This window comes from Monomorium pharaonis, chromosome 5 (assembly GCF_013373865.1).
Source record: "Monomorium pharaonis isolate MP-MQ-018 chromosome 5, ASM1337386v2, whole genome shotgun sequence".
Classification (NCBI taxonomy): Eukaryota; Metazoa; Arthropoda; class Insecta; order Hymenoptera; family Formicidae; genus Monomorium; species Monomorium pharaonis.
In genome coordinates, this window is record NC_050471.1 from 19,194,850 (window position 1) to 19,207,209 (window position 12,360).

A 12,360-nucleotide genomic window follows, 5' to 3' on the forward strand; every position below is an offset into this window, starting at 1 on the left:
TTTTTCTTTTTGCCTTCTCCCTCTTCTCTCTCTCTCTCCCTCTCTCTCTCTTCTTCCTCTTCCTCTCTCCTTCTTCCTCCTCCCAATCCATTTTCTCTTTGTCCTTTTTCTTCATTTCTACTCATCTCTCGTTTTTCTCCTCCTTTGACTTCCAATTCTGCCGCTGCTCTCCATCCTTTTCCTTCTCTTTTCTTGTTTCTCTCTCGCTCTCCATTTCCTTCTCCTGCCCGTCCTCAGTCCATCCGTGGCTATACCAAACCTCCCCCTCACTCTTTATCCACATCTTCTTACTCTCCTTCTTTAACGTGCAATTCTTTTTTCTTCTACATTGCACTCTTTTCCATCGCCTCTGTCCTGATCTCCAATCCATTTCCATTCTTACTCTTCTCCTCTTTCTGTCTCAATTCCGAGTGAGTCCCAGATGCGCACAGTAATAAACGGACAGGCTGAATGAAATGGACACGGTAACAAACGGACACAGAATGCGCACAAACCAAATGTGCACGGACCAAATGCGCACGGGCCAAATGCGCACAGTGCGAAACGGACACGGTCGCAAACCCATGTGGTGCAGAGAATGCTTTACACACACACACACACACACACACACACACACACACACACACACACACACACACACACACACACACACACCGGGGGGGCTTCGCCGCCCTCCCGCACTCACCCCGTCGGTAGGGGTGCCCTGAGAAGTCGCAACCCATGTGGTAAGTTCGTGCGCATTTGGTCCGTTTATTAATGTGTTCGTTTGTTACTGTGTCTGTTTATTACTGTGTCCGTTTGTTACTGTGTCCGTTTATTACTGTGTCCGTTTGGTCTGTGCGCATTTTGACTATGTCCATTTGTTACTGTATCCGTTTCACTCAGCCCGTTGTGTCCGTTTATTACTGTGCGCATCTCAATTCCTCATCTCGCCTCTTCTCTTCTCCCATGCCTCTTCTTCCAGCCACCACCGTCTCTCTTTCTTTCACTCTTTCTTTTACCATCCAGGTTGTATTAGTAAACACAAAATTTATGATAGAAATAATGAACTAATACCGTGCCAGCGTTCTTTTGCAAAACTTGGGATAGAGAGTGAAATTGGAGAAGTAAAGAAAGTAGCAACAGAGATAGGCTCGGATCAACGGGAGCATCTGGAATACCAAGCACAAGTACGAATGGATCAGCAAATATGGACCTAAAAATTGATTGGCTTATGAGAACAATAAAAGAAATAAGAGACGAGACTATATGTAAAAAGGAAATTAAAGTGATGATAAAGGAAATTATTCAGCATGAGTTAAAGAATATTGAAGAAGAGCTAGAAGAAGTAAGAAGGATGCTGTCCATTGGACCTAATAATTCATCAAGAGGAGCACAAAAGAGTTATAGTGAGAGTTAGAAAAAGAAAGAAAGAAGATGTTATAATTGTTAAACCTAAGGTTCAGCAAAAAATGTTGATATAACTATGTTAATAAAAAGAAAGTAGATATAAAGAATATGGAAATGGGAATAACGACGATAAGGAGAGAAAACAACGGTACAGTCATCTTGGGATGTGAGGAGAAGAAATAGCAAAATTAAAAACTACAGTGCAAAGCAAACTGGATAATGACTTTAAAGTTACTAGATTACTACAGATAAAGCCGAAAGTAACAATTGTTTATATTGACAAAGAAGAATGGAACTTGAGTGATGAAGAATTAATTGATTCAATCAAAAAGCAGAATAAACTTGGGATACAAGAAGAAAGTAATATGAGAATAGTGAAAAGATTAAAAACTCAATCTAATAGAAGAAGTAAAGCAGAAGGCGCCATAATAATTAAACTAGATAAAAAAAAACACATAAATTAATGTTGAGCCAAGGAAAGGTAAATACAGGATGGAAAAGATGTCCTATATTTAATCATATCAGTGTCAAGAGATGCTTTCACTGTTTTGCAAAATACTGTATGCGAAATGAGGCATGCCATAAATGTACAGGTAATCATAAATCAAATGAGTGTACAACAAATGAGAAGAAATGTATAAATTGTATGTATAAAAACGACACATACAATCTAAAGATAAAAGATGACCATGATGCACTGATGTGAGCTCGGAATTTCCGACGTTCAAGAGGGTTCTACAAGAGAAGAAGAGAAGGGCCGGCTGGGAGGATACAAAATAACAATCACAGAAGGAAGAGAAACTAATACTGTATACGAATGCGCAAAGTTTGATAGCGCATAAAGATAAAATACATAACTAAGTTATAAAGAAGATTCATCCAGCAGTTAAAGCATTGTCCGAAATGGGGCTGACGTCTGAAATAGAAAATAGTCAAGTGGATGTGCCGGGTTATGATATAATCAGATGTGATGGAGAAAACAGAAATACAGGAGGTGCAATATTATACCTAAAAGAAGACATTAAATATGAATTAATATGGATTAAATCTATAAGTGCGAATTGCTGGTGCGTTGCGATACATGTAAGAAAAAAATTTTATAAAGGTGCGCTGATGATAGTATATCACTCACCGAGTGCCTCTGATGGCAATTTTCTGAGGTTCCTAGAAAAAGCTATAAAGGATTTGGTGATAAAAGGAGAATATATGATAGTAGAAGATTTTAACATAGATTTTAAGACAAATTAATTTTATTGTACACAAATAAATTACGAACAATAATGTCTAGTCTAGGTATGAAACAACTAATAGTCCAACGAGAATTATGAAAGATAGTAAGACAATGATAGACTTAGTCTTTGCTAATAATGTGGCACAAGTACATGTGGTTCATGAGCCTAAAATAACGGACCATGTGTAGATAAAAATTTCATTAAAAGGGAAGAAAATGTTAGTAAATATGGAGTATTTACTGCAAGAAATTATAATAAATTTAGCATTAAGGAATTTAATCTACTAGTAGAGAAAAATATAAGGCAAAGTCTAGCTTAAGAAATCAACAAACAAACTTGTAGGTTTGTAAATAGTATAGTTAATGCGCTAGATATTACAACACCAAAAAAAGAATTTCGAATTCCGAAAGTCTGGGAAAGAAAAGTGTGGTTTTCAGATGAGATTAGGGAAGCAGCAACTAGTAGAAATAAAGCATTTAGGTGAGCTATGACTGAAAATACAGAGAACAGTTGGGTACAGTATAAAACAGAGAGGAATGCAGTAGTAAAATTAATTATGGAAAAGAAGAAAGGGTATTATGAGGTTATGATAAATGACAATAGGGATCCTACAAATATGTGGAAAGTATTAAAGAAATTAGTTAAAAGAGAACCAACAGGAGCAAAAGAAATAAATAATATAGACTTTAAAATACTAGATAAGACAATTGAATATAATTTAGCTGATAAATTTAATATGTATTATATACAAAGTATTCAGAATAAAGTAGAATCTATAGAAGGTACAAATAAAGATGTAAACAGAAGAAGAAATATTTATGTTTTTGAGGATAAGGGATATTTTGAAGACTTTAAACTAATTAACACAAAGGACTTAGACAATTATTATGCAGCTACCGCGAAAAAAGGTGTAGAAAAAAAAATAACTAACGATATATTAAAAAGGATATTACCAGTCATTAAGGAAGAATTAGTTAATGTTATTAATCAATCCCTGAAAGAAAGTTGTTGCCCACAGAGCTGGAAAACATCAACAATAATACCGATACCAAAGATTGCAAAAGCTAGGAAAGCAAGCGAATTTAGACCTATTAATATTCTACCGAGATATATGAGAAAGTTTTAGAGCATCAATCAGGTTTCAGGAAACATTATTCGTGTAAAACAGCAATTCAAACTGTTATCAATGACTGGAAAATACCAATTAGTGAGGGAAAAGTAATAGGAGTAATATTTATGGATCTCAAAAGAGCATTTAAAACAATAGATAGAAATAGATTACCATAATAAAAAAATTATATCAGTACGGTATTAGAAGAAATATTTTAGAATGGATAAAAGCATATCTTAGAGATAGATTGCAACAAGTTCGTATTAGTAATAATTGTTCAAAATTAATGCGGACTGGACACAATGTACCACATGGATCTGTGTTGGGGCCCTTACTGTTTATTATATATATTAATGATATAATAAAAATTTGCCCAGAAGACTATAGTATAAAAATATTCGCGGATAATACACTAATATATGTAGCTGGAGAAGGTAGTGCAGAAATAGAAGGAAAAATGACTTTAACATTTGATATAGTAGAAGAGTGGATGAGATTAAATATGCTAAAAATGAATGCGAGGAAAACAAAATGTATGGTTTTGAGAAGTATAAGAAAGGAATTAAAGGAAAATATTGTGTTGAAATGCCTAAGCGGAACGGAAATAGAGCGTGTAGACATAATAAAGTACTTACGTATAATTATTGATAAGCTTAGATTTAAAGATCACTGTGATTATATGTTAAAGAAAATAGGAAAAAAACGGGTTTTTAAATAGGATAGACACATATCAGCATACACAAGATGTATCGCAACCCACTATGAGTATTGTGCGAGATTACTAGTAGATATGGGTGAAACACAATTGAATAAATTGAAAGTAGCACAGAATCGGGTTATGCGAGTAATATTACAATGTAATAGGTATACTAAAATAGAACATATGTTACAAGCGTTGCAATTTATGTCCATAAAACAGATTACACTATAATGTATGCATATTTATATTTAAGATTCTACATAACTTGGCGCCAAATCACTTAAGGGGTAGACTAAAGGTAATCAGAAATAAAGATGAAAGAAAATTAAGACAACATGGGACTATTGCAATAAAATTTTGTAGAACTAAGAGTGCGCAAAAAAGCGTGTGCTATGAGGATGTGAAACTGTATAATGCGTTACTAACGGAGATAAGAAGTTGCGATAAAATAGAAATGTTTAAGCGAATGTTAAAAAAGCATATTTTATGTAAGTAAATTTATATAACATAATAGCTGAGAAAGCTAAAAAAATTAATTCAATCAATCTCGCCTTTTCTCCTCTCCCTTGGCATATATATATATCTTCTAACCACCACTATCTCCCTCTCTTTCTCCGAGTCTCCTCTTCCAATTTCTTCTCACCTTTCCCTCCTTTCATCTTTTCCCTTTCCTCCACTCTCCTTTGAACTTCCACGCTCGCCCTCCTTCCTCCTCCTCTTCCTCCTCTTACTTCCATGCACAGTTCTTTCAATAAATCCACCACCTCTTCCAAACACCTTTTTATCACTCTCACTCTTATCTCTCCTCCAATCCTCCAATTCTTCCATCTCTGCTTTCGTATCCTCCTTCTCTTTGTCTCTTCCTCTCAATCCAAAACTCTTATACCTATTCTCCTTTCTGTCATCTCTTTCCAGTTTCTTAATCTCCTTTCTACGTGCTCGATACTTCTTCTCAAACTTTTCGACTCGATCCTTTCGGTCGATATATCGATATCTCAATATATCGACATCTTCCTATCCAGCACGCTCACCGTCAACTTTCCCCTATCTTCGCTCCTTCGCTCTTATCTCCAGCCGATTACTTGAGCTTCCTGTCTTCTTCAACGCATACGCTCATCTCGATCTCTTACACACCTACTGCTATTTACTGCCTTCCTCCTTCCTACTATTTTCCCTTCGCTTCCGTTGAGTGGCCTTCACTTGGACACAGTGCAAATAGACACAAAATAATGTACACCTACATTTCTACACCGTAAAGTTGTACATCGCAAAGTTGTACATTTTTACACCATAACCGTGGCCACGCACACGCACACACACACACACACGCACACACACACACACACACACACACACATACACACGGGGCCTTCGGCCCGCCGTTTCCACCCACCTCCTCGGTAGGGATACCCTAAACAGAAGGGTATAGAAATGTACGGTGTACAACTTTGCGGTGTACAAAATTTTTGTGTCCAAATGAACCGTGTCCATTAGTTGTGCCCATTTGCAAAGTGTCCATCTGCACTGTGTCCAAGTGAGCCACTCCTGCTTCCGTTAGCTTGTTCATTCAGGCGCCCTTTCCGTACATTGCTTCTACCACAACTTCTCCGCACCCATCTTCTTCTCACCATTTTTCCTTTGCACCTTATTCCGATTTTCTTCTCTTCTACCTCTCGTCCTTTTTCTATTTTCTTCCCTTCACATCCTACTTTCTCTCAATCCACATCTTACCGCTTCTTAGTCATTCTTTCACCTCTCTCTCACCAGAAAGCTCCGGGATCTAAAGTTCCATCTATCACCGGCCGCCATTTCCTCCCTCATATATATTACATTTTTATTTATTATAGTAACACAGGCACACAAAAAAAGTATTTGATCCGGCGTACCAGACTAGTCTATCCTTATGTATTTTGACCCGCTCAATTCAAATTCAATGTCAGAATTGATGAATTGGCTAATTTTTTCTTAACCTAAAAAAATTTTGTTTAAATGTTGGTCCGGCGGACCAGACTAGTCTATTTTTATGTATTTTGACCCGCTGAATCGAAATTTAAGGTCAAAATTGCTGAATTGGCTAGTTTTTTCCTAACCTCAAAAAAACACCTTGTAAAAGCAGTTTGGGTCACAAATGTATAATCCAGAGCGTGCAAGCTTGCGTAACCACATTACCCTGAGAAAATTCAATACATATAACAAGTCTGAGCTTCTGTGAATAGATAGCGTAGAAAATTCACTCCCTTTTTTTATTATATATAACTCTTATTCTCGAAGATTTAGACTAATGAACAAACTGAAACCTGGATGTTACAAGTCTGATGAGTGGAGACTATGCATCGATTCTTCTAAGAGAAGTTTGAAAGCAGTGTTACTGCACAATACTAATGTATATGCCTCCATTCCTAACGCATTCGGTAGTGATAAAAGAAGAGTACACAAACCTGAAAACAGTTCTTGAAAAAATTAAATACACAGAACATAGATGGGAAATTTGTGGGAATCTGAAAATTCTCACCATATTATTGGGTCAACAATCAGGTTACACAAAAAATCCGTGCTTCCTATGTGAATGGGATAGTAGAGATCGAACTATTACATAAGAAAAGAATGTTCGAAAAGGACGTCTTTGCAACCTGGATCTAAAGGTATCATAAAAGTATCATAAACCGTTAGTTAAGCTTTCAAAAGTTCTTCTTTCACCCCTTCATATCAAATTAGAACTCAAAAAACAATGGGTGAAAGCTCTAAATAAAAAAGATGAATGCTACCAATATTTACAAGAAAAATTTTTCAACATCTCTGATGCAAAATTGTGGAAAAAAATTTTCGAAGGACTTCAAATACATAAAATGTTGAGACAACAAATTTGTCACCAAAATGAATGAAGACAAGAGAGCAGCATGGCTGAATTTCAAAGGTGTCACAAAAAGTTTCTAGGAAACCACCCCAGATAGCCACAAATGTATGTATGAGCACAAATTGTTCTCATGTTGCTAATAAAGATGTTAGCATCTTGTTACGCATTTACGTCGTCCCTTGTGCTGTTATTTGCTAGCATTCGACACTAATCTTAAGTAATGATAGCATAATGTTTGAAACGTGCAAAAAATTTTATTTCCGACATCGAATGCTAGCAAACAACAGCACAAGAGACGACATAAATGCGTAGCAAGATGCTAATATCTTTATTATATCAACTGGCTATCTGGAACAAAAGTCAAGATTACATAGAAAGGGTTGCGGAAATGAGAACTATAGAAAACTAGGTTGCTTAACGAATCTTAAATTGTATTTCTTGGATTCTCATATCAACTACTTCCCAAAAAATCTAGGTGATTATAGTGAAGAACAGGGAGAAAGATTTCATCAGGACATCAAGGAGATGAAGCATTAATATCAAGGCAAGTGGGATGTGAACATGATGGCTGATTTCTACTGGACGCTCAAACGAAATGTCTCTGTGAAAGAGAAAAAACGTAAAAGGAAGCCATTGCAGAGAACCTTTGAAAATAAAAAAGTTAGATACAATAAAAAAAGGGAGTAAATTTTCTACGCTATTCATTCACAGAAACTCAGACTTGTCATACGTATTGAATTTTTCCCGTGTAATGTGGTTACGCAATCCTGTACGCTCCGGATTATACATTTGTGACCCAAACTGCTTTTACGAGGTGTTTTTTGAGGTTAGGAAAAAATGACCCAATTCTGCAATTTTGACCTTAAATTTCGATTCAGCGGGTTGTTATATATAAAAATAGACTAGTCTGGTCCGCCGGACCAATCACTTTTTTGTGTGTGCCTGTGTAATTAACTATTATTATAATAAAAATAAAATTAAAAAATTTTTTAAATTTTAATTTGTCTCTGACGACACAAATAAAAATAAGAAGCTTAAAAAATTACTAATTATTCTTGATACCTTCTACTATCATATATAATTTTTGCAAATTTTTTTGCAGATTTAATTTTTTATAAATAAATAAACAATTATATATTTTTGCGAAAAAAGTGAGAAATATGAAAATTTTAAAACTGATCAAATTTGTAATCAATAACCTAAAAAATCTATAAGTAATAAGATTGTTGTGTGAAATATATATATATACCCAGATAACCAAACCTGCAAAGGCAGAATCTCACAGCAAATCCATAGCCTATTGTGTCCGCGTGGACAGAGACTGCATACGATTGATCTGCTCTTTTTCTGCCGCCAATATGCTGTCAGATTTTGTCCAGCAGATTCTGTCTACAAAACACAAGCTTAATGCGGACACAGTAGGCTATGGATCTGCTGTGTGGAATTCTGCTTTTGCAGATTTGGTTACTAAGTATATATTTTTTTTTCGCTACCAGTGCATGAAAAATAGTTTTTTTCTCACGTGTCACTTCACACAAAAGGACCAATATTTCGATACACAGGTAACAAAAAATATTATATGCGACATGTGCGGATTATTGCCCGCTCGTGTGGGTGGACACACTTGGCTCCGGCTCGTGTGTGCCAATATCTCGCACTTACGGGCAATTAATAGATTTATCGCACTAGTTGCATAAGTATCTATTGTGTTACAAGTGCAGAAAATCGGCTATTTTCCACAAGTGCGGGGAGCAAACGCACGAGCCATAGTGCGTGCACCCGCACGAGTGAAAATAACTGATCCGCACGAGTAACACATTCAATTTTTGTTATACGTGCGTAAGAAACGGTAAAGGCAAGAAGTGGTTCATGGCGGAAGGTGGAGAGTTTAGGGCGGAGGGCGGGGAGTCTACGGGAAGCAGAACCCCCGCAATTAAAACAATTCTTTCTTCATTTTTGAACTATTTCCACTATACCGTATTGCTACTTTCACTGCTTTAATACGATGTGATGTGACACGATATTTATGCGACACGGGTTATTAACAGGTGATTATTTATTTAGAGTTAAGTTTGTTCAAAAGCGACGAAAGCGTCGAGAATTTACTGTAGATGGCGATAAAATGTCGGTAACGATCAGTAATGTTTGCAAAAGTTTTCAAGAGTTACTATATACGAGAGATGACGTGCCTGTGGTACGACGTGAGTGTCAGAATGAAGAGGAACGTGTGACAAAGCGATCAATTGTGCAGGATTTACGGAAATAGCCATGCGGAAACAATTTCTGCACGACTTTTTCACATGGTTGATTGATGGGGGAAAAAGTTACTTGTGGGGAGAAACTACCCGTGCACAATCAGCGACTTTCCGGCCGATAGAGAGCTACGAAAAAAACCATTTTTTTATTTACATGTAACAAAAAATTTATTTTTTCAATAATAGTAAGTTAATCTTTTTTTTTTTAATTTTTTCATTGACGGCAAATATCTTGAATCCGTCATATTAAATTTTTCAAATTTAACTTCAGATTCAAATCAGCGACCAGAAAAATATGGAAATACACGTTTTCATAAAAACCCATTGAGTCGTCTAATTATGCCCCTGAAAGAGTTGATGCTAGAGGAATCTCCTCTTATAAATCTAATAATCTAATAATCTCATTTATAATTTTTATGATAAGACTTTGAAACAAATTTTTTATTTTCAATCTTATTATTTTTGTGAAACATTAACCTAATCTTCAATTAGACACAATAAGTAAGTTGACACCAAAGAATAAAAAATAACAAGAGGGATCACATCGATAGTGATAGAGCACTAAAAAAGTAGGTATTCTCACGTCCGCCATTTTTCTTCAAACTAGCAGGTAACTAGCATAATGTTTGACATATATAATACATCGCAATAACCTTTACAGTCTCAAGATCATAAATATCGTGTCTTCGTTTCATTGTCGCATAAAGTTTGGTACTTCCAAAGATTATTGACGTATATATATACAAAATACCTATATATACCTAATTTTTCATGCTAGGTAGAAGAAAAATGGCGGACGTGAGAATACTCACTTTTATAGTGCCTTAATAGTGGGGGTACAATTTACTGGAGACGGAAGTAATTGGCAGTCATCTTAAGCACCTACTTTTGTGACATGTGCATCAGCATGTTTTCTATAATGTGCTTTCATGTGTTGTATGCATGGAGTGGATATAATTTGCTCACGTTCGGAATGGCCGCGTTTGGAATGGCTACGTTCGGAATGACCACGTTCGGAATGGCCACGTTCGGAATGGCCACGTTCAAATTGGCCATGTTCGAAACGGCCATGTTGGGAATGATTTTTTTCTTGTTTGCGTGGAAAGTTGCAAACATGTGGTGCAGAGAATGCTTTGCGCGCACACGCACACACACACACGGGGAGTGCAAAAGGGGCCTTCGGTCCCCTTCCCCACCCCGTCTAAGTCGCTAACCCATGTGCATTGTACTGGAAATTTTGTAAAACATACGTGGCCATTTCGAACGTGGCCGTTCTGAACGTGGTCGTTTCGAACGTGGGCAAATTGAACTCTGTGCAATATTTCTCGTGGCCATTCCGAACGTGGCCATTTTGGACGTGGCCGTTTTGAACGTGGGCAAATTGAACCACGTGCAATATTTCCCGTGGCCATTCCGAACGTGGCCATTTCAAACGTAACCGTTTCGAATGTGGCCATTTCGAAGGTGATCAAATTTACGCGTGGCCATTTCGGACGCTCCCGTATGCGTGTGTATGTATGTATGAGCGGCCATCTTGTATTTTTATATGTATAGCACATTCGTTTCCGCTTTTATATAAAGCTTACCGTTAAAACCAAATAATACCTCCTATTCTTTACTCTTTTGTCGACATTACGTTACTGAATAGAAGTACAAATTTTATAAGAAAAGTATATCAAACTAACTTTAGTTTCAAATTAACTTTTTTATAAAAATTAAAAAAATGTTTTAAAATTTTGTGTACATCTTAATTGAATATAATTGTATCAGATAATGATTATTTTAAGTGTGCAATAATGCAAACTACTACAATAAAGATGCGCCGCATTTCCCCATTCTTTCTTATTATTAAATTTACATATGGACAACTTACAAATCCATTTTCTTCGCATTGATTGTAGAATTTGATACAAATATCCTCGAAAGGTAGGTACAACGGAACTTGGCAAATGCAAAAATAATATCCTGCAGCGTAACCATGCCATAAGGCAGATAAAGTCAATGTGGCAATGGTTCTGAAATTTTTATAAGGGAATCGTTTGTAAATGCATACAGCCATCCAATATTGTATGCATGTATTCCACATTTTCATCGTGTGCCTAACAAACGGAGACGCTTCCACTTCCCACACGTTCATATTGTGCACCGTCTCGAAATTCTGCTCTTCTCTTTTTATTCTCTCGCAATCAAGCGACCTAGAAAATTATTTAAAACGTTACTTATTTTCATATGTCTCCTATGAATGGATTATATGACAAATAACACAAGTCAATTATTGTAAAATTGAAATATTAAGGAGTTCAGAATCAAAAGAGATAAATTATACTCCTTTTAATAAAATTTTTTTATCTTAAAAGATTTTTAATTTTAAAGTCTGTATATTGTATTTTTTATTTAAATAAATAAGAAAAACAAGATTGTATAGCAAATTTCAAGCAAAAATATTTAAATAATTGCTAGAGAAAAAATTCGTTTTTAAAAAATGGACATTTTTTCAATTTATTTATTTATAAAAGTAAATAAAACGCTAATAGAGCCAAAACTGGTTAGAGTTTGCTTAATAACAATTTAATAAATTAAATGTACAGACGTTTTGGCACATTGTTTTTGGCCATTTTCAGTGTACAGTAACAACTAAGTTCGTAGTTAAGGCATCAATCGTCAGTATGAGTTTCTATAGTCGAAATTAGCCATTCTTTCTTGAGACTCTTAAAAAACACCAAGACATTTTTGAAAAAATTACAATGTGTGTTAATAGATTAGAGTCAACATACTTACGAAGAAATTACAAATTAATAAAAGCTTACTTGGATGTAAAT

At 35.7% G+C, this 12,360-nt stretch overlaps 1 protein-coding gene across 9 annotated transcripts in view; it reads right to left on the reverse strand.

Moving 5' to 3' along the window:
* The window catches only part of LOC105834490 (lysophospholipid acyltransferase 7), a 100,529-nt gene that overhangs the window by 25,263 nt on the left and 62,906 nt on the right, over window positions 1-12,360 (reverse strand). For all 9 annotated transcript variants that reach the window (XR_004963503.1, XR_004963502.1, XR_004963501.1 and 6 more), the window contains exon 5: window positions 11,415-11,736. Coding sequence is in view for 1 of the 9 variants with exons in the window: in XM_036287665.1 (XP_036143558.1) it covers window positions 11,415-11,736 (322 nt within the window). In the remaining 8 variants the exon portion in view is untranslated. The remainder of the gene's footprint in view (window positions 1-11,414; window positions 11,737-12,360) is intronic.